This window comes from Vicugna pacos, chromosome 16, assembly GCF_048564905.1.
Source record: "Vicugna pacos chromosome 16, VicPac4, whole genome shotgun sequence".
NCBI classification, from domain to species: domain Eukaryota; kingdom Metazoa; phylum Chordata; class Mammalia; order Artiodactyla; family Camelidae; genus Vicugna; species Vicugna pacos.
The window spans coordinates 42105329-42128185 of NC_133002.1; the positions used below are offsets into that span (position 1 = coordinate 42105329).

The window sequence follows — 22857 nt, forward strand, 5'->3', positions numbered from 1 at the left end:
GCCCAACAGCAGAGAGGCAAGAAAGCCGCAGGGGAGGGGGAGCCGCCCACAAGCCTCTAATCGCGGCAATTAGGGAAAGCTAACAAGAAACAAGGTTTTACCTTCGGCAGCTTCTGTAAGGCAAAGGACCAGCATGCAGCATGCAAAGAAAAACAGCGTGTTAGCAAACAGTCATCAGCTGAGCCCGCTGGGCCCAGGGGAAGGGACCGTGGAGGGCGGGGCTTTGTGAGGAGCAGGAGAGAAAACACAACCCCATTCAGACTCAGAAACACGAAAACACACACGTGAGCACACACTCACAGCATCAAGAGTCTGTGGATGTGATCACACTGACACACACAGAAAGAGACCCACGAGACCCACAAAGACTTTCTACCACATACACGCACACACACCCCTAGAAAGTACTGGAAGCTCTGAGGAGGTAACAGACTGCTCAACAAGGTCCACGTGCTGATGCACCGAGCTTTCCCCTTGCAGTCAGCGCTGAGCAGGGTTACAGGAAACCTGGAGGCTGTCACCTCAGAGTGAAAGAACTTCCTCAAGACATAGCCACACGCCCACCCACCTGCCCACCAACACAGTCTGGAGACAACTTCTTTAATTCAGAGCCTGCTTCCTCTTTGGCAGGAATGCCACCTGCTGGGATCATAAGGAGACTAACACCCAGACACCTGTTCCTGCATGCACCCACCCTGCCATCCACCCACCGGTGCTTCCTCACTTCTGCTAAGCAGCCTGGGGCCCTTCACATCCCAGAGGAAGATGAAGCCAAAGCCTGAGATGCTGTTCAAAGGCAGCATCCCTTTTCCTAAACTGAAGGAGAAAAGGGTGAAGAGGCGCTGGGAGCACCAGCCCATCAGTGTAATCTCAGAGGAAGGCAAAGGAGCTCCTCCAAGCCACACCAAGCTCTTGCCATTCGCAAGACCCCAGGCACAAATGCTGAAGCTGCAGTCCATTCAATACCGCGGTGCCTGCTGCCCTCTAGTGGCCTCCACCCTGACATGCAAGAGGAAGAGGCACCTACTACCAAACCAGTGGAGAGAAGGGAAGATCCAGGGAAAACTGGCCTTGGGGAACCCCAGGAGTAACACACCCTCCCCCACCTAAGCCCCATAGAGGGCATCCTGAGATGGATACAAAACAGGTAGAAGCACCTATTTCTGGAACTCCAGAGACGCCCCACTGCCAGCAGGTAACCTCTCCACCCTCAATCCTGGGGCTTCTCCCAGGCCAGTGCCCTCTGCTATGATAGACCAAGCCCAGCCCCTAGAGAGAGCCCAGGGCAAGCACCAAGATGGGGCAAGGTGGCCCCTACACCCCAGGAAGGGGTCAAGGTCAGTTACCCGCTTGCTCCTCGAGAGCCTCTGTCAGGAAGGGAACAAGAAGGAGGGTTATTCCAGGGGGACAGCTCTGAATTAGTGCCCTTCTCTTTCTCCTCAGCCTCCAAACCCCCAACCCCCTCCTCCCACTCTTCACAATGCTCCCAGTCACCGCCACTCAGTCCCGGCCTCTGGCCATCACTGGCAGAGACACTTCTCCAGGCATGTGGAGCCTGCAGCTCTGATGAGGGGGACTGGGAAGCAGCACAAGCAAAAGAGGGGAGTCTGACAACAGAGGAGTCCGTGCTGGGCGAGGACAAATGGGAGTGGGCAGGACCCCCAAGATGACCAGCCAGGCTGTGGGGACCCACTGCAGGTTACCTTTGGTGGCGCCAGCAGCCCCCAGGTGGTAGATGGCAGCCAGGATGAGCCAGCAGGCTTTCTGTTCATCGGGGGAGATGCCCAGCACCTTCATGGCTGCCTGTAGCTTACTGAACTGTTGAGCTGCCTTCTGCTTCTCCTCCGGCTGCAGGGACAGATGGGCACACTGGCACCAGATCTCAGAGGGGCTCTCCCTTCCTGCTGGACCCTCAGGGAGGCCAAGGCTAGGCTAGAGCTCCCCAGCCGGAGCTAGGCTCCTGCTACTCCCAGGGGGCACTCAGGGCCATCTGAAGCTTCTCCTACCCCCAGGCCCAGGGGTGCCAACCCTCTCCCCACAGGCCCCTCACCTTGGCCAGTGGCACAATCCCAAACACGTTGTTCTCTGCCAAGTGGTTCAAGTGGAGCTCTGTCCTAGGGGTACAAACGAGGCATCAGCTCCGTGCTTGGTCGCCATGCCAAGGCCCTCTCCCTACCAGGCTGGAGGCAGATACTCAGCTTCCAGATCCAGTTCTGTCTGTCCATCATGCCCTCCTGTCAGGCCAGCTGCTGCTGCCTTTCCTAATTGGCCTAGACACTTGGTTGGACCTAGGATAGGTCACCAGAAATGCCCTGGTGAGTGTCCAGCTAGACCCCTGGACGGGAGCAGGGAAACTGCCTGAAGGTGGAGTCCAGCCAGGACAGAGACTGTGCCCTTATTACAAGAAGAGCTAAAGAGGATAGTGCCCTGGGCTGCTTGCTCAGCCTTATCATTTATCCTTTATTTCAGTGAACACAGACAGCAAGTCTGAAGGTCTAAAGGGAAGAGCCTGGCGGAGGAGCCAATGTGGAGGCAGGGAGGCCAGCGTGGAGGGCACCGGAAATGGCTTGGGCTTTTGGCCCCTGCGTGGGTTCAAACATCAGCTCAGCCCCACATTAGCCATGTAACTGCAGGCAAGTCCCTGACCCCCAGATCTCCAGAACTGGCTTCATGTGCAGCAGCGATCCTAGCTAGGCCTTGGGTATACTGAAGGGTCACTGGTGCCCCTCACATATAGCCAAGACTCATGCCCAGGACCAGGGAGCTCCTGCTAGGCAGGGCCTTTGGCTCATTCATCTCGCCATCCCCAGGACCTAGCTCAAAGCCTAACCCGTGGCAGGCATGCAATAAACAGCCAGCGTGGGATGCGGTCAAGTGGCAAGGCCTGGGAGCCGCCAGTGCGCGGGAGTCCAGGGCATCCTCCCTGTTCCCTCTGTCCCATCTCACCTGAGGGTGCCATCCCCACAGGCTAGCAGGTAGTAGAAGATGTTGAATGTGGCCTCACCAGCCGGACGCCGAGCCACACGCAGCTTCTCCAGAAGCATCGTCTGCGGCACAGGATAGAGGGTATGTGGGCAAGGAGGGCGGTGCTGGGACAGCTCCTCCCTCCCACACCAGAAAGAGCCAGGCCCAAGGGAACCAGCAGCTGCATCTTATTCTCAAGGTGCTCAACCAGAGGCCAGATCGCCTCACGGTCAAACCTGGGGCAGGAACCAGAGCTGGGGAGGAAAACACAGACCCTGCCACCCTGCCCAGCCCCCAGGCACAGCACAAAGTTGTGGTGAGATATTCCATTTAGCACGGAAGGAATCAGCCTCAGCCAGGCCTTACTCTACTGACAGACCAGTCCTCCCTGGGTCAATCAGCCTGAGAGAAGTCCCTGAGCAGGGGCCAGGGCCCCAACTAGGGTGCGGGCAACCCCAGGATGGGCAGGAAGCTGAGCTGTGCCCCGTGCAAGGCAGGAGGCATGTGGTGGGGGGTGGGGGTGGGAAGGGATAGAGTGTGAAGGCTAGGGCAAAGCAGGCCAGCCCTGCTGGTGCCAGGATCCATTTTGTTGGGGCAGAATCCCAGGAAATTGAGGCACAGGGGAGAGCCTGATTTCTAGGGCATGAAATCAGGCGGCCAATCTCCTACTCTCCTGAGTGTCCCTTCACCTGGATGGAGGCTGAGGCCACCTGGCCGGCTTGGTCAAAGTCCAGGGAAAGGATCTCGGAGAAGCGGGTGGCGTTGCCGTTCATGACGGTGGGGCTGTTCCCAAAGGCTTCCAGGAGAGTGTACAGAGCCTGCCACTTGTCCACTGCAGAAGACAGGCCCAGGGGCCATCAGGAAAGCCAGGGGCAGCTCGCCCCCAGCCACAGGCTCCAGAGGCCCAGCCCATGTCTGTTCTCCCAGCACCTGAAAGCCCGGAGTTAATCAGACCAGAACTATCAGGGATAGAGGGGTTTTGAGGACATGGAAAGGCCAGAGAGAAAAAGAGCTGGCACCTAGGTGAGGGCTCCATCCCCAGCCCCACCTCCAGCCCATTCTGTTTTCCCAGTTGCCCTTGCCTCACCAGAAAACACCTTGTTCCCACTGGTGCCTGCAATGGTGGCCAAATACTGCACCAGGTGCTGGCAGCTGGTGGTCTTGCCACTGCCACTACTGCCCAGGAGGATGATGGACTGGTCCTGACGGCTCATCAGCATCGCCCTGTACGCAGTCTGCACCACGGCATAGATGTGGGGGGCCATGTCCTCCCGTCGACACCCCTTGAACATGTGCATCACCTTGGGCACAGGAGAGACAGAAGGAAGCGATGGAGGCTCTAAGCTGGTCCCGCCCAGACAGCCCTTATCCCCAAAGCCCCCATCTTTTTGGGTTTTCCACTCCAGAGGAGCTAGGGGGTTCTTAGTCTAAGGCCGTGCATGGAAATGCAGATGCCAGCCAAGTCCTGGCCTCTGTGAGAGGTCAGGGGAAGGCCTTCTGTTCCCACTCCTTGAAGTGACTCCTCTTCCCAAGGTCACTGTGAGTGGACAGGAGCCCCATGGGATGCCAAGGGGAAAGGGCAGAGCCCAGGAATGTGCAGTGGGTAAAGGGTGGGTGGATCTGTGGGGTTGCATGGCAGCCGAGGGGGTCCGCACCTTCTCAGAGTACACAGCTGGGGCCCCACGGGGGCTGAGGACAAGCAGGCTGGGGCCGGCGTATGTGTGCAGCAGGCTGGCGCCATAGCGCTGGCGCAGTGTGTGCAGGACACTGGACTCGTTGAGGTACACCAGTGAGGCCAGATCCTCTAGACGGTCGCAGGAGGGAGCATTAGCCTGTGTGACAGGACGAGGGTGGGGGGCAGTGAAGAGGCAGCTCCGGTCTGCTCTGCCATTGGACAGCCTGCCTGGCCCAGCCTACCCTCTGTGCCCTCCACCAGCCACCTACGAACCTTCTCCACGTCATCCTCGTCCACATCCAGGATTGCTCCGTCATGGTCTAGCTTCACACGCACCTTCCCCTCAGGCAAGCTGAGCTCCTCAGATTTGAGCTGACTGGCTGCACAGCAGGGACAGACAGACATACATGGACCTGGGCAGCCATGACAGCCCTCTTTGGGGCCCTTCATGGTCTTGCCTCCTTCCCACTGTATCATCAGCCTCTCCTTGCTCACCACCCAGCCCTCTCCAGACCCGGAGGCACACCCACTGCCCAGCCCTGAAACCAGAGAGGTCCAGGCATCTGCCCCCTGGGCCTCCCCAGACTCACCCAGGGAGAAGCCGTCCTTATGGACCAGCCACACCTTCTCTGTCTCATACCAGGCCTCCTCTGCTGCGATCTGCTCTTCTGTCTTCACCTGTCAGAGAGAGGGGAAGAATAAAGAGTCAGACCTTGTTCTGGAAAGCAGACAAGGACAACAGGAGAGAGGAAACACATGAAGGGAAGGACTTATGGATGAGCCACTGAGCGAGGGGGACAGGTGGGTGGTAGACACTGAACAGGAGACATCAGAGATATCGAGGAAGAAGGTGGGGAAGCCAGGAGGGAGTGGTGGTCCTGCAGAGCCCCGAGGACAGGGACACAGAGCTAGGGAACATGCCAGCCCCGAGGGTCTGGAAAGACAGGGACACATGAGGAATGTACCCAGAAAAGAGCAGCTCCCAGGAAAGCAAATCACTACCTCCTTCTTGTCCCTTCCCTGTGAAGCCTTCCCTGTGAAGGATGAGTCTCCTGAGCCCTTCGCCCGCACCCTGGGCCACAGCTACTATGACCCCTCGCGTCCAGCTTCTCCGTTCATCCACCTGATAGGCCCTCCCTCACTAAGCTGGGAAGGGGCATTTCCTCAAGATCTGAGAAGTGTCTACTGAGGATGTTAGTGCAAACTGATGGGTGGGTCCTGAGTCCTCACCTTGGCCCTGGCCTTCCCCTCCAGAGGATGCTCTCCCGGGCGGGGGCAGTGCCTAGGTGCACGAGCCAGCCCCCTGCTCCTCCTCAGGAGGAAACAGGTGCACAGACCCACATGGACATGCTAAGGCCACACAAGGACATGAAGCAGCAAGGCCAGGGACACAAGGTGGGGGCAGGGGAGACTTGCGCACCACATGGATGGGCATGGAATGGGTACAAAGGGGCTGGGAGCCCCTGGCAACCCCAGCGATCACCAATCAGAAAGAAGCATTCACAGGCACTGTCAGGCTGTGGGGCTGCCAAACCTGGCACCCACTAAGAAGACCTGAGCTGGGCAAACAGGAGAGGGGCCCAGCTGCATGGCCCATCAGGCTCCTGTAGGGGAATGGTCACCCCCTGTGGCGTGAACAGCCAAAGCTCCAGCTATGAGGTACAATCACTCTCCTGGAGTCCCCCATTCTCATGAGTCCTGGGGCCAAGGCATAGACCCTGTTTTGCAATACTGACTCCTTGGGTGAGGGATTGTAAAGGGAAAGAAAAGATAATAAGTATGTTCTTTGTTACATTTCTTGGAGCTGAAAGAAAAAGATCTGGGTTCTACTCCCAGGTTGGATTCTGGCTTCAGGTGACCCCCTCCCTTGCTGATGGTCCTTCTTGGCTATAGAGCCAGAACGCTGGACTACACAGCAGTCTCCAGACTGCATATCATGGACCAGAGAAATTACCTGTCAAATAGGAGGAGGAGGACTATGGGGCTGTCAATGCTTTAATTTGCGTGAAGGTATCAAAAAAATGCTTTTTTCATACTTGAAAAAAATTAATTTTATAAAACAAAATTACTTTTTTTTTCAAGTCATGAGACAGGTGAAAACTTCGTCTCGCATAGGCATGTTCTATGGATCAGGTATTTGCAGACTAATGAAAAGGTGACATCAAAGGATCATGGCCTATAATTAACTCCTTCAGAGCCAATCTGAAGATGGCTTCCCACATTGGCCAGCAGGTGGAGACAGAGGATGTGCATCGTCAGGCTTAAGAGTGGGCAGGGGGCGGGGGTGGGGGTTGGTAGAGATTCAGACTTTGCAGCTTTCTCTACCCAGAGAGCACAGAATTGAAACACCTAGAAACCAAAACTCTGGCCGGGCCCTTGGGCTTCAGTGGCTAAGAACCATGCACTGCAGAGGCCAAACTCAAGTGGTGACACAGTCTAGACACTGACCCAGGGCCTGGCACAGAGCTGCCCCATCTCAAACTCCTGGCATTGCCTCCCCTGGGGGTCTCCCCAGACACCGGGTGGGAGCCGGAAGGGGAAGGGGGCCTTACACTCCAGCACGAGGCCCGAGCACAGACGCCAGCCCAGGTACAGGCCGGGGGTGGCGGGTGGTCACCGGAGGAAGCGGAGGGCTCCTGAGGGGGGCAGGAGTACACTACCTGGCTGTGGGCAGGAGAGGCGGCCTCAGGGTCCAGCTACCAGCAGCAAGCAAAGGAGAGAGAGAGAAGAAGAGGGGTGAACACAAGCAGGTTGGCACGTCCCCTTCAGCAAGCACCCTGGGCCAAGTGGAGGTGAGAGAGACTCAGCACCGGGAGGTGGGGGGAGCCGGGGGGAGGCAGTCTAGGCAAGTGAACTGTACCCAGTCAAGGGGAAGCCAGACCAGGAAGGAGAGGCCCTGCTTGGTAAAAGGAAACACTTTGTACCATAAGATTCCTCAGAGATGTTCTGATAAGTCATTCCCTGTGACAGGAGAGTGCCTCTCTGCCTCAGGCCACAGTCTGTCCTGGGCTGGCCATTCAGTCCATTCTGAACTAGCCTCCTCTTCTGTGTGCCAGGAGGGGCCACCTCACCACAGCCAGGGCCTGGGCCCCCTGGGAGCCTCTGGCCTTATCTCCTGGGCACTTCCCAACCTGGCTTCCCTGTAGCCACTGGACCCCAGCACAGGCTGTCCCTGGCCTCCAAACACACACCCAAGGGTGCCACTCCCCATGCCAAGGGCAGCCCTTCAGAGCTGTTACGCCTACATATTTCATCAAACAAGCCCACCAGCAGCCCTAAATCCAGGACCCCTTCCTCAAGCCCCCCACTGCACACCTGCACCAGTCACCACCCCATGGCAAGCACAGGCATCACCCCACCCAGGGTCACCCACCCACTACCCAAGAACCAAGGGACTGTCGGCAGACCCTGTGGCCAGCCTTGACCTCTCTGTCTGGTTACTTAAAGGCCTTTCTGGGGAAGATGGGGAGTCAGCCACTCCCTCTTAGAAATGGGCAAGGAGTTAACAGGCCCCACCTGGGTCTGGAGAGCCAGGGCATCAAAAAAGGGGAGTGTCAGCTCTCTGCCTCACACCCACCAGGCCCTGGCACCAAGACATGTCCTCCAGAGCAAGAGACTGGCACCAGAGAAGGAGGCTGGATCTCCAGCCAAGAAGGGCCCCTCCCATGGGCTCCCTGGAGGAACAGGCCTCCCTGTGCTCAGACCCTTCACAGAGCCCTTCTCTCATGTTTCCAAGTAGGAAGCCCATATGAGGGCCCCCAGGCCACCAGGGAGCCACCTTTCTGTTGTCAGGTGCTCCTAGACACAGACACACACAGTCTGGCGACCAGCCCCAGCAAGAGGAGGACCAGGGACTGGGGAAACCACAGGTGAGAGGTGGCATTACAGAAGCTGTGAAGATCCTCTCAAGCCGCTGGTGGGCCTCCTCTGTAGGGGTCAGCCGGACCTCGGGGGCAGCTCCTGCCTAAAGGTCAAATCACTATTAGTCCCGGCCCAGGGAATGGTGGGGACACAGCATGCCAAGCTTCTAGCTCAGGAAGCCACTGGGACCCCATGGGTAAGTAGAGTAGGGTCAGGGAGGCAAGCCAAGTGAGAAAAAAACAGGTGCCTGGGGGTTCTAGGGTTATTTCTTCCCACCACCCCAGCACAGGATGGCCTTGTTCTCCCACACATCCTCTGGCCCCTGCCCTAGGCCCAGGTGACAGGGGGCTGAACTCCAGGTCAGGGCCCATCTCAGCCCAACTCCACCCTAGTGAGAGGCCAGAGGGAGGGCAGCTGGCCCAGGAACCAGCACATGACACTCTCTGGCTCCTTGAAGGTTCTTAGGGACTGGTGGTTCACCTCACAACCCTGCCTGTTGGGCCAAAATGCCTCTGCTAGCTCTTGTGTGCCAGGAGGTCACCTCCCTGATTCAGAGTGAGCTAGGAGGGTAGGGGAAGCCACCACCTGTTCCTTTTTGAGTTCTAAAAGCTCAGGAAGAATGGAATGGGGAGCAAGGAGGGTTCTGGGGCCTGAGGAATCCTAGGAGGTAGCAGTCAGAGAGGGCCTCTAGGGCCTGGGAGACAGGACAGGCCTTAAGGTGGTACCCTGCCCCCCATCCCCCTGACTGTCCCCTTCCAGCCAGAAGTAGTAGGCAAGAGCACAGAGAAGCAGTGGTGAAACCTGACGCATCCCACCCGCCTCACGCAACCCCATGAGGCCCCAGAAGGATCCACAAAAAGAGAAAGCCTGAAGAGAACAGTCCCCAACCTAAGGACCAGCCAAGCAGGCATCACCTTCCAAAGGAAAAGGCTGGACAGATCATCCTCGGCCCTCTCCTGTGCCTCTCAGCCTCCTGTCCAACCCAGAGGGCACTTTGTGGACAGGAGAGGCCCCAGATCTGAAGGGGGCCCACTGTGCCCATTTGCTACCCAGGCCCAGAGCTCCTCAAGAGTCCTGCCGCCAGAGGGGACTGCTGGGCAGGCCTAAGGAAGTAGCGATGGCAGTGATGGTACCAATAATTACTGTTATCAGCATCACTATCAATGAGACCATTTACTGGGCACCCACCAGGCCAGGGACTGGACTTGGAGCATTCATTCCCTATATCCTTTCTAATCTTCACAGCAACACTTCAAAGCACGGAGTATCTCTTATTTGCAATACCAAAATCCAAAAAGTCCTCCAAAACAAAAGAATTTTCTTGATTATTTTGGTGGCAAAAGCTGTTTATACTCTCTTCCTCCTGCGGCATGAACATCCCTAATTTCCTGTGGAAATATTCATGTGTTTGGTCACAGGTTGCTGCTCATTATGTCATTTGTATGACACTCTCAAATACAAAAACTACTAATTTACAAAATACTTCTGGCCCCATGGGCTTCAGAGGAGAGACTGTTAGACCTATGTTACCCCCATCTGACAGACGAAGGCTCAGAGATGCTAAGGTCTCACAGGAGTGAGTAGCGGGGATGGGATGCAAGCACAGGCCCCTGACCCCAGAAATTCTGTCCTTCTGCCCTCGCACTGATCTACTAAGACTCTGATCCTTAACTTGGGATCTGAAGCCTTAAGCTGACACTGTGCAGCTGGGGCCCAGGCCCCAACTCCCACGCAAAAGTGCAGAAGAGCAGCCACATGCTAGTTAACAGGCCCCCTGGGTTCCGGCGTTTGGAGAAGGAAGGCCATGCAGCGCTGCTGTCAGCACATGGCCCGGGCCCAGCTTCTCAGTCATGCAGGGTTTGCTGAAGAGCCTTGGTGAAGCCAGCTGCCAGGCGGCCAGCCCTCAGGAGAGGGCAGTGAAGGGAACGGGAGGTTAGTGACACACTCAGATACCTCCTGCTGCACATCAGGGACTGGTGACTTGTTCTGCCGCAATCCTGTGAGGTTCGACTTTGGGCCAGCAGAGCCTGAGTCCGCGAGCTTTTCCGGTAGGGCTGGGGGACACTGCTTTCCTGGGGTTTCAGGCCTGGCTGGGGAGCCTGGCTTCTCTGAGGGGTCCACTGTCTCCGGGGAGACTGGTTTCCCCGAGGAACCTGGCTCCTGGCTGGAAGGCTTCTCCCCCTTTCCGGGAGACTGCCTGCCACGTGGCTTGTGGTCCTTGCCCCTGCCCCGGGACATCAGGCTCCTCAGGCCCACGGAGAGCTCATCCTTGGCTGCCTCCTTCTTCGCTTCAGGCTTAGGTGGAGGAGGGGGAGCAGGAGGGGGCGGTGGCTTGGGACCAGGACCTGTCTTCTCGCCCCTCTTGCCTCGAGCCGGGTGTTCAGGGGACCTGACCCCTCTGCCCAGAGGCTCCTTGGCACTTCCAGGCTCCTCACCAGGCAGCACCTTGCTCACCACCTTTCTCACTGCATTCGCCACCCTCTTCCGGGACAAGCCCTGGGCCTCCTCGCTTGGGCCTTCTGCCGAAGCAGCCCCCGGGCCATTCATGGCGAGTGTGGACTCAGGGCTCTTGGTCCTCTGAGGAGTCTCTGAGGGGCTGGTGGGAGGCTGAGGACTCCTAGATGGGCCACTGCCGTCCTTTGAGCTGCCCTCTAGCTACAGTCACACAAACACAGGGAGACATTAGCATCAGCCCCTGTGGCCCTGTCCACCCCACACAGAGGTGTGCACTCATGCTCAGTCCTGGAACAGACCTTGCATTCATCCATCAAACAACACAGCTCCAAGAGGCTACCCAGGAAGCCCTCATTCCATCTTTCAAATAGGACAACTGCATCTGAGAGTCTGGCTTCTCTTTCCCACAAAGCACGGGCAGGTACTGCTGTCACCTGCTGTCTATCTCCAGGCTTAGCACAGAGCTGGGAGAGGCCAGCACAGAGAGCCCTGATGCCCACGAGGTGCCCCAGGGTTACTGGCTATCTCAGGACAGCAACCAAGCCAGGATCCAGGCAAGCCCCCTCCCTCACGGCCCAAACACAGCAGAGACAGAGCAGGGAGAGGTCAGACACGGATCCATACTATCAACCTTAGGCCTTACTCTGGGGCTTCCTGCCTTTGTGGTCCCTGATTCTTCTATCACCTGATTTTCTGGGCAGTCAGACCCAGAGCCTACCCATCCCAATGAAAACAATAGCCAGGAAGTAATTCTTGGCCCCGAAATATGCCAAATCTCCTGCCTCCTCACTGCTCTGGTCTGTGGCCACTATCTACCCCTCACTCACACTTTCAAGAGCTGCAGAAACCCAGTGCTGGCCCAGGGAGCCTCCACTTCAGCCTGCTTTTTGCCAGCTTCCTTGCAGTTTTCCTCATGCAAGCCTCTCAAGGGGTGGAGACCTCTTAGTTCCCAGAGTGTGCACATGAAATAATGGGAGGAAGAGGTGGCAGCTGCAGAACTTGAAGGGTTAAGCACTCAAGTGGCCACAGCACCACTCTACCTAGAGCTGGAGCCCTGGCTCCGCCCCCAGGCACCCAGGAGCCCACTACAGACGCTGGCACACTGGGCCTGGTAGGAACTGCTTGTAGTCCTAAGAGACCGCCACTGGCAGGCCAGGCTAGCTAACAGCAGGGCAGTTTCCTGCAAAGCCAGCCACATTGTCTGGGGGAGCAAGGTCAACCTGGGGGCTCCTTGCTTGTCAGGCAATGCCCTGCCACTAATGAGCTGTGCTTGAGTCCTCAGTCTCCAAAACAATGACCTTGGTTCTGGGGTATACCTGGGTACTGGACTCTGCAAGGGGCTGGCTGCCATCTCTGCTGAAATGCAGGAAGATGCTTACAGAGTGGACTGACCTCTAGCTGCCGCCATGTGGAGAGGTTGCCCCACATCCCGAGCAGAGATGAGCCAAATGACCTCAGCCCAGGCCTCAGCTGTGGGGTGTCCCTGCTACAGGGGTGGGTAGGGGAGGGCTTGAAGGTGCCTCTTCCTCAGGATCTAGGGCTAAGAGTGTTCCATGGCACATCAGGGCCCTGCAGAGCCGGCATGGCCCCAGCTGTTGGGTCCCACTCCCTTCCCCTTGCTCTTCTGGCTTTCCTCCCATGCCCTCTAGCCAAAGCTGATGGTGACGATGACAATGATGATAATGACAGTAAATGCTAACACTTATACAGTACTCATTATGTGCCAGGTAGTCTCCTAAACACTTTACATGTAATTTTGCCCTCAAATCCGGCATATTCCAAGACCCCTCCCTCACAAATCTCAACCATATCCCCTTGAAATCACCCTGGGCTGGCAGGACTGCTTACAGATCAGGTGGAAGCCATAACACCTGGCTAATCAAATCCCCATCCAAGGAAGTCAGGGAGCCGGGACAGGCACCATTTGGGGTAATCAAGTATGGATATGTTTTGTGACCCAGCTCTGTTCCAAAGTCCTGGGCACTCCTGCCCTCTTTGCGGAACTACACATCTCTAGACCTGGCTATTCTGGAACTGACTCTTCTCTCATGCCTTAAGTGTCCAACTTTATTCAGGGTCTCAATCCCAAGGCAGAATGACTTCGTGGGGGTGGTAGCACTGCGTGGCTGGAGCTTGCCTCCAGGTCACCGGCACCGAGCAGCTGACAGGGTCTTGGGAAGAGACAGCAGCAGCTGCAGTAAAGTCCCTCCCTGCCCTTGTCTTGTGCCACTCAGAGCAGAATGAAGAGTCTCAACAGCTGAGCTCTCATTTGGCGCTCCATGACCTAAAAGTTTGCCCACCTAAGCCTCTCCAGCCCCAAAGAGCTCAGGAAACCAGAACTAAAGGTAGGAAGTAAAGACGGGGGCTAGGGAGAGGTCCCCAACATGCCTTGGTGTTGCCATCCCGTTCACACACCCCAGGCTGGCATCACACCAGCTGCCCTTTCTGTCACTTTACTAGCTTTCCCTCCAGCCACCCCGAATGGGAAGGGGCACCCTGCCAGCTCTGTGGAACTGCCTCCCAGATAGGCTCGGGCTGGCGGACACAACCCACCCAGACACATACTCACACACACACACTCAGAGAAGCACTTACAGCCCCTTCCTCCTTGGCAGGAGGGCCAGGCTTTGGCAGAGTTTTGTCCTCCTCTTTGACCTGAGGGAGCAGACCAAGAAGTCACTGGTAGGTCAGAGGTTAGGGTGGGGAGACCCTGCAATAAAAGCATGGAAGGAAAACATCCAAGGAGTCCTGGGGACACAGACGTGGGCAACAGATCTCCTATCCTGGGGTCAAAGTTGTCCAGCAGCAACTTCAAGGATGAGGAGTCTCTGTGGCGGAGGGGGGAGCTAAAGCCAAGCACTCTTGCCCTCAGCGACCAGCCACGTGGCCCCCTTGGGCTGTCTAAAGAGGTCCCCCTATAAGAGCAATATTATGGTCATGGTTCCAGGGTGAAAGATCCAGCTAATTCAACTCAGGCTAAACTACAAGAGCCATTCCGAGCTCAGACAGGACGTGGTCTGAAGCCCCTGACCTGGGACAGAGCGGGAAGGGATGACCCCAGTGTGGGGGCCTGCTGAGCCCCCAGAGCTCAGTGTAGGGGGAGTGGCTGACTGGCCCCTATCAGGCTGGCTTAGGCTTGCTTCTGGGTCTGTATGACTTCCCCCAGCACAAAGCCTGAGTGTCTTCCCAACCAGGCAGCTGAATTCTGGCTGGAGGCAGGAAGTGGCGCAGAGGCAGGGATTCAGGAAGCCAGATACCTCCCCAACCCCAGACCCACAAAACTCTGCCAATCAGGCAGCCTAGGAAGGCAAACCCAAGGTTTGGGGTTGGGTGTGGAGGAAGGAAAGACACTTGGGCTCTGGGGTTAGTGCCCAGCCCGGGAGCTGGCTGGCCCGAGGCAGAGGCGGGGAGCAGAGTTGGGGGCAAACGGCAGATACCGCAATGTATCTGGGAAAAGGACAGACAATGTGGCTGCTCTGATGGTTCTTTCAGTTCAGAGACTGGCTCAGAAGAGACACAGAGGGCCAGGCCTCGAGTCTAGGAGAGCCTCTCCCCCTCCCCTTCACTGGCCTCTCTCTCCCAAAGCTCAGGCAGTCTCGGTGGGTTTCATTTCTCTTCTTCTTCCAGCCACTTAGGACTACAGGAAAAAAACAGGTCTGCTACCAGCCCTACCTTATCCTCAGCATGACTCTTTCCCAGCACAGTTGGGGAAGGAGCATGAGAAGGAGTCCTTGATTCCTACTGGAAAAGATCCTTAGAAACTCATCCAGAATCATTTTAATTATCCACCTGGGGGGATTGTCCATTTGTAACCAGGGTTCATGGCTAATTTTGAGCTCTAATTAGCAGTGCCCGGGGCACTGACCAGCATGATGGCCACTGTAGTTTTAAAGCTAATAGCCCATAGAGCTATTTTCAATGGGCTCAAGCTTTTCAAAGTTAGTTCACACTGCCAGGGTCAGAGAGAAAATGGCAATTATTCATCAGCATGGACTCCACTACTTTAGAAATTGGGACTGGAGCAGAGAAAAGGAAGGGAGGGGCTGGTGGAGAGGAAAAGAAGAGTGGGAGAGCCAGGTCTGTGCTTGCTGCCCCCACAAATGCCCATCACTCACCCCCATCACACCGTGCATCAGCTTCCCGGCATACAGGTTAGAGAGACGGCAAGTGTTCACACACCACCCAGACACACTCGTTACTGCACAGTGCTGTTAGCGTGGGCTCAGGGATGACCCAGATTCCAAGTTCACTCCGTGTCCTTCACCAGCTTCAAAGCTGCTCTCCTTCCAGTGGCTCGAGCATGGGACTCCCAAGGGTCTTACCCAAGTGGTGAGGCATTGGGGGAAACACTGGCTGCCCCTGAAATGTCTGGGACACTAGGCCCAGCTCTGAGCTCAGCTCTGGATTTAGCCTGAGGCTGACTCACCCCCAACCAAAGGGTTCTGTCTGCTGTAGGTCACTGCCCAGCTGGGGACTGTGCACAGCACAAAGGCACGCCCAGGTCTGCCGCCAGAATCACCCTCTGGACCCAGTCAGCCAACTGGCCTGTCTCCCCACTCTTGGCTCTTCTCCTTCTACCCATCACAGCCCACAGACTTGGGGAGACCCAGTTCCGAGCCCTCAGAGCCAAAGCCATTCCTGGCGGCCCCTTTACAGCAGCTCCCATTCCCGGGCGTGAGTCAGAGCAGCAGCAGGGTGGGAAGGGTGCAGAGGGGTTAACTTGGAGGAGCACCAGAGGGACAAAAGGCAGCTCAGCTTACTAGAGGTGGAGCTCAGGGGAGGAGCATGACTCAGCGCAGGAGCCCATCCAGACACAAGGGTGAGTTCACGGACCCCATGGTCATTCTCCCCAACCCCCAAAGACACACACCTGCCCCCAATCCATCGCTAAGCTTCCAAAGCTTGCTCTCTCATAAGCCAGTCTCCTGCCTGCACACACCATGCCAAGCATATAGGAAAAGCATAAAGATTTTGAAATACAACTTTCCTTTTGCTCCCAGAAGGCGAACCTTGACGAAAAGGCCATGGTGCCGGAAATGGCCCACACCCTGGGTCAGAGAAGAAATGAGGGGGCAGGGTCTCTCAGGGACTCGGAGTCTTCCTAAAGGCCAGGACCTGCCAGGACAAACACTGTGGGCAACAGAGGAAAGGAGAGATGGAGTAGTGAGGGAATGAATACAGAGCTCAAAAGTTAAGGAGAAGGAGTAAGGAATAAAATACTAGAGGAGAGGAAAGGCAAGGTGGGGTACAGAACACAGACCTTCCTGCCTTTGGAAGCTGTGTGCCCTTGAATAAGCCACTTCACCTCTCTGGGCCTCTCTGTGGAATTAGTGGATGGACTAGTTCAGATAACAAACAGCTAAAGTCTTTTCCAGGTCTGGCATCCTAGAAGTCTGGGTAGGGGCAGCCACACAAGCCCTTAATTCACTGAACCAAAGTGGGCCCAGAGAGGGGATTAAGGAAGCTGCTGTAGGACTCCGGTGGCTGTGCCTTTTACCTGCAACTCACCAGCACCTGCCAGGGGCAAGAAGCCTGGAGAACTGCATGGTCACCCTGTCCAGGAATTAGAAACCAGAGCTGGTCCTCTTGAAACTCAAGAGGCAGAATCTGCCTCAGCCCAGAGTCAGCCCAGGGAGAGGCTTCATCTCAAGAATCCATTCAAGTCAGTGGAGTTTAAGAACTGGTTCATTCTTACTAATTCTTTTATTTTTGGGGGGAGGGGGCAGTGGGTATGTAGTAATTAGGTATAGGGATTTATTTTTAGTGGAGGTACTAGGGATTGAACCCAGGACCTCGTGCATGCTAGGCATGTGCTCTACCACTGAGCTTCCCCTTCCCCCTAGAACTGGCTCATTCTTATTATTACTTACCACGAATTGATAGCAAAAAACAAAAAACAAAAAACAAAAAACCCACAGTTTTATTTTCAATGAATTATTTTTAACTTGTTTTGTTGACTTTTTTATGCTATTATCCAGTTCACATGATAGACTTTAAGTCTGTTTGTTTGTTTAATTAACTCATTCATTCTTTGATGTCCTGCTCCAGTTTTCCTCTGTGTCCAGGGAGAGGCCCACCTACCCAAGGCTGCAGGGACACCAGGACACTCACACCAGCCCGTTCCTCTGCACAGCGGTTCCTGATGAGTGTCACTCTGGACACAAATGTGGGTTTCTCCCTGCAGGAAGGTCTCTCTGTGGCTTCTGTGCAGAACTGTCTGGGTCTGTTGCCTCTCTTCCTTATTACTGGGTTTTAACTAAGATTTGCTCAGGCTCAAGAATAACCTATCTTTATCCAACATGGCGAGGAATACAGGTCCCAAAGATGGTGCAATATCTTCGCTACAATCACCCTGGCGGCTGAGAACTACAGGTCTGTGGAGCAAGGGTGCTTGGGAGCCAAAGCCTCTGCCCCCTGCCCTGTTCTCTCTCTGGAGAGTTCAGACACTTCCAACAATAGTAAGTGCTGAATATGGAACACCTAGAATGAGATGTACCCTGTAAAGTTGTTTAACATATATATTTTTTTACTTTTTAAAAAACTATTTTTCAAACATTTTTTATTGAATTATAATCATTTACAATGCTGTGTCAAATTCCAGTGTAGAGCACAATTTTTCAGTTATACAAGAACACATATATATTCATTGTCACATTTTTTTCTCTGTGAGCTACCATAAGATCTTGTATATATTTCCCTGTGCTATACAGTATAATCTTGTTTATCTATTCTACATTTTGAAATCCCAGTCTGTCCCTCCCCACCCACCCCTAACATATATTTTTGAATATAAATGTTACAACAGCCTCATGACATGGGAATTATTATTATTCCCATTTTACTGATGAGGAAAAAATTTCAGAAAGAGATTAACTCACAAAGCTGGTAAGTGCTTCAGAGCTGGGATTTGAACCCAAGTGGCTCTGACTGCAAAGCCGGTGCTGCTCCGTTGGAGGCCCACCATTTCTGCTGTGTTAGGTCAGAGGGGCTGAGGCATCCTTAGCAGCCAGCTCTGGTTAAGTTCCTCAGCAGCGAAGGGGTTCAGGAGGTCTGGCTCGAGCCAGAGCACAGATTGATAGTGTGGCGTTTACTAGTGTTCAGCGTGCCCAAATGGAGTTTCTAAACTAGCAAAGGGGAGACCTCACCATGACCCCACCACTCCCTGAGGCTCTGACCACCTCCTCCCTCCCTCGCACTTCTGGCCTTTTCTCTTCATGGAGGGGAAGAGAAACCAATGCTCACTGGATTCTCACTGGGAGTCAGGCACAGTGGTAGGTACGTCACATTGTGTCCTCATCAAATCCTCACAACAACCCACTTTCTAGGTAAAGAAATTGAGAAGGCGAGTATCTTGCTGAGGGTCCCCCAGCTGGTAAGTGGCAGCACTGGGATTCACAACCAGGGTGGATCTTGGGCAGCTGTCTGTGTGTCTATGACATTCCCTGGACTGTGATTTCCTCGCTGCCAGGACTCTGTTTCACTCATCATACTGCGGGCACTTAGTAAATGCTTGCTGCCTAGAGGAGCTGCAAAGGGGGTTCTCTGCACAAACCTCTTACTCCCAGCTAGACTCTTCCACCAGCTGTAAATTATGGAGAGTAAGATTTGTCCATCCTGATACCCAGGGATGTGGGAAAAACAAGGGAGGTCGAATCTCTAAACTTAGCAACAGTAAGTAGATATAAACCCAATTGCCATGGGGATGAGGGGGAGGGCAGGACACTCTGAAATTGCTTAGTAGCTCTTTGTGGAACAACAATAGCCATAAAATACATCATCCTCTGGCCCGGCTGTCCCACCTTCAGGAATGGATAAGCAATGAGCTGACTTAAAGAAAGGAAGAGAATACCCTCACAGACCCATGCAAAGACTTAAAGATGCACCGTATATAATAAACCTAAATTGGAAACAATGAACTCCCAAGAATTAGGGAGGGGGTAAGTAAACTATGTTACTTCACTACAATACACTGTTATGTTGCTATTTAAACTAATAAATATGTGGACAATGTAACCAACCATACGGAAAACTCCTAAAATAACATCAATCAAAAAAACCCAAACTGGTAGTAATGTTCTAAAAGCTGGTGCACTGAGTTAGTAAATACTGAACCATTGCTTCTGGGGGAAATATGTATATATTTCTCACATAGATTACAATCTTAATCCTAAAACAACTCATCCTGGTAAATTCTGTTTTATTTCACAAAAGTAAAAATGCTATAACTATCTCAAAAAGTTCCATTTTTTTTAAAAGTGAAAATGAGGTTCAGAAGTGTTAAGTGACTTGCCTGAGGCCACCCCACTAGCAGGTGCCAAAGTTGGGATTCAAACCCTGTCCAACTGGCCCCAGAGCTGGAATTTCTTGCACTACATCGTATTGCACTACTGGCTCTGTCTTCTGGTTATCTTTGTATAAGAGCTGAAACAAGAAGGCAGAGTGGAGCCTTTTGACTAACTTAACTTAAAACAAACAAACAGAACACAACCCTACAACTAAATAGTAAACAGTGGTCATAATGATCTCATAAGTTGTGCAAATTAGGCACACTAGAGACAGCTGGTATTCATTTTACATATTTGTTACTTACTGTTTATTTCTATTATAAGGATGGCTAAATAATCAATAAAAAAGAAACAGCAGAGGAGATAATAGCTAAAGGCATTTGTTGTCAAAGAGAAAGCCAAGAACTGTGCTGAGGGGCCCATCCACACTCAGCCCCCAAGACTCCCCACTCTCCAGGGGCTGGGTCAGGCTGGGTTCCACCTTCTGCATAGCCATCAAGGACCATCAGCCCTTCACTTTCCATCTTCTGTGCCCCTCACAGGAGGGAACAGGAGTGCACAAATGCCCCCAAGAGAATCATTCCACCCACCAGGCACCCCTCAGGCACAGAATGCCCAGCCTGGACAAATGCACCGAGGCCCAAGTGTCCATGCCAGATGTCCACCCACTGGGAGCCCCCAAGGGCAGCGGGTACCCTGAGAAAGAGTGTCTAGAGGAAGAGAAGATCCCATGGCCTGTGGCCAAGGGAACTTGGCACCTCTCCCTCTGCCAACACTCCAAGCTTCTCATTTGGAGAAGAAAGAGACATGGCATCCTTCTCTCTCCCATTTGAACACAGAAGGTAGCTCCCAAGGGACCCTCTCCCTGCCAGTCCCAACCTAGCACCAACCTATCTAAGGATGGGGCGGGGAGAACAGTAGTAACAGTAATAACCGTTAGCCTTTATTGCACATGTACTAAGTACTAGGCACTGTGCTGAACACTTTCCATGCATTATCTCATTTCATCCCTATAGTAGCCCTTTGAAAAAGATACTAGTATGATTCCTACTTTACAAATGAGCAAAAGGAGGCTCAGAAATGGCCTGCCCAAGGCCTCAGAGCAGCAAGTGGCCAATTAGAACTCATACCCAGGTCTATCCTCCAGCAAGAACCTCAGAGGCTCATGTTAGGGGGTGGAAGCAAGCCCTGCCCCCACCTCCCTTGGTTCATCTGCGCGACTGTCCTTCCATGACATCACCTTCCAGGGCAACAGCCTGGGTAGAAAGCAGGGGTTTCCAGAGATAAGCTACCCCACCACCCATGACCAGAATAAGCTTTACACAAAGCTGCTTTGGAGGAACGGGGGCTCTGCAGGAGTGGCCTAAAGGCCAGGCTGCCAGCCAGAGGAGGAGGGGGAGAAGCTTGGCAGGGACACCTTGGCCCCTTTGGTCCAGCCTCTAGCAAGAGCCCTCCCCCAGACCAGGGCGGAACAGAAAGTAGCTGAGCAACACAGTCAGTGTCGGCCAGGCCAGCCCGGAGGAAGCAGGTACACCAGGATGCTTCCTGCTGCCGCTGCAGTTGCAGAAGGCCTGGGCTTCCTCCTCCAACGGCTGGACCTGCTAGAGGTCCCCTTCCTTGGGGATACTCCCTGCCCCTCTGCAGGGCACTCTTCCATCTGCCTGGCCATCATCGTGCATGGCCCCAAATCTGTGACCTGGTGCTAGGCTCTAGAGGCCCAGGGTGGGGCAGGGTGGGGTGGGATGGATTGTAATCTCTACCAGGAAGCACCCACTCTCACCCCGACACATAGGCACTGACGCCAGTTTTGTGGCTGGGGCGGGCAGTCCTTGGGCACATCTCAGGCTCCTGATACACCTCCACACCAAGCCAGCCCATACTCTCTGCCAACTGCTGACACAACTGAAAACCTTACACTTGGTGGCTGGGAGGGGTGGCATGGGGGGAATGGAACAGACTGAGAGGCAGCTATGTCGCTCCTCATTTGCTTTTTAAAGGAACTTACTCCTCTGAAGTAATCTCTGCTAAAAAAGAGACCTACAGACAGTCAGGGCATCCCAAGATGCCATCTGTGCCCCTTCTGAGTGTCTGATTCACAGAAATGGAGGAGGCCACACTGAGTCCACTCTCAGGGACAGTGAGAGGGGGACCCCTGACAACTCCAGGACCACCCCTCTCAAGCCCCTCACTCTTGTTCACCAGGAGGAAGAGGGGGTGGAAGACTACACCGGTGACACAAAGCAGGGACAAGACTCCAAAGGCCTGGGAAATGCTGGGGTTCTGGGCTTTGGAAAAAAATAGCATTCCAAGGAATGAAGGCCTCAAGCATTCGTGGTTTGTGGGGAAGGCGTGTCCCAGTGTGTGGGGTGGCTGATGCAGTCCTTGGACACTGAGGTTTAGAAGATGGTGCCCCCTTCAAAACTCCCAAAATCATGAGTCAGGCCCAGGAGCCTCTGCCCCTTGCCTCTGAGAGGTGGAGGCTGTGGGGCTGGATAATTCCTTCCCACCAAGAGGCACAGAGAGGAGCCCCAAGGCAGCCTTACCCCTCCCTCCGCACCTCCTTCAGTCACATCTAGGGAAATAACAAAAAGGCCCCTCCTTTCCTAAATGAGGAAGCAGCATAAGGAGCCTGGGACTTTTCCGGGTGGGGGGTCAGAGGGACACTCACCCGCATGGCCTGGCCTGGAGCAGCCCAGAGCAAGGAGTCTCCTCTCCGATGCTGCTCCGTTAGCGGCTCAAAATAGCACTGGCAGCAGCCCCGCCCCTGTTCCCCTCCCTCTCCCCAGGCCCCTCCCATCTGGAGCTGCCCAACCCTGGCCAGAGCCAGTTGGAGAGAGTGAGTGGCCTGAAGGACTGTGGGAACCAGGTATGCCGGAAGGCAGAGGGTGATCCAGCCTGCGTGGAAGAGAAGGAGAAGGCTCCTAGAGTAAGAGGATGGGGTGGGGGGCAGGCAGTGTTGGAGGGTTAGGGGCAAGGGACAGGGAGGGTGAGACTTTCTGAGTGACACACACCCGGGCTCCTGACAGCTGAGCTGATATGGCCCCTAAAAATAGCAGAGGAATTTGAGACCTGCAGCCCCCCGGCCCCACGGGCCAGGATGAAGACAAGCATATGCGTGCGCGCGCACACACACACACACACACACACATACACACACGCCATGCATGAACACTCGATCACAGCACAGTGTTCTTGAGAACACACAAATCATAGGCTCACCCCAGCCATCTAATTACTGCGGCGGAGGCCAAGACAACCACCAATGTCACATCCAGTGTAACACGTGGGGCCCACAGCACGCTGTGTCCTAACATCAGCCACACAGCCGTCCCGTAAAGTCCAGCAGGAGCAGAGATCCATACAACCGCTCAGAGGCCCACTGTGGCCACCTCACTGTAATAAATGCACCGGGGACATGCAGGGAATCAATTGTACTCTGTGTACACGTCCCTCTCCCCCACACAGCCAGTGACTGCGCAGGCACAGAGGAGGGTGGGGTAGGTGGCGCATGGTGGCTGAGCCTTGGCCCTGCAGAGGAAATCGTGGGTGTCTGGCCAATGAGCAGGGGCTGCCGGTGAAAGGCTAGTGCGCCTCATGAAGAGAAGCCCTGGCCGGGCT

General features: G+C 54.7%; 1 protein-coding gene across 10 annotated transcripts in view; it reads right to left on the bottom strand.

Annotated features, from left to right (window-relative positions):
• Positions 1–22857, bottom strand: part of LOC102525314 (unconventional myosin-XVIIIa) — a 91386-nt gene that overhangs the window by 37777 nt on the left and 30752 nt on the right. For 5 of the 10 annotated variants that reach the window (XM_072939010.1, XM_072939009.1, XM_072939004.1 and 2 more), the window contains 10 exons: positions 7300–7335; positions 5230–5317; positions 4913–5019; positions 4620–4796; positions 4052–4265; positions 3654–3796; positions 2947–3047; positions 2051–2114; positions 1704–1848; positions 1347–1367 (listed from right to left, as the gene is read on the bottom strand). In XM_072939010.1, coding sequence (XP_072795111.1) covers positions 1347–1367; positions 1704–1848; positions 2051–2114; positions 2947–3047; positions 3654–3796; positions 4052–4265; positions 4620–4796; positions 4913–5019; positions 5230–5317; positions 7300–7335 — 1096 coding nt within the window. Of the gene's footprint in view, positions 1–101; positions 1259–1346; positions 1368–1703; positions 1849–2050; positions 2115–2946; positions 3048–3653; positions 3797–4051; positions 4266–4619; positions 4797–4912; positions 5020–5229; positions 5318–7299; positions 7336–22857 lie in introns of those variants that run through there. The other 5 variants (XM_072939013.1, XM_072939012.1, XM_072939007.1 and 2 more) reach the window with 3 other exon arrangements.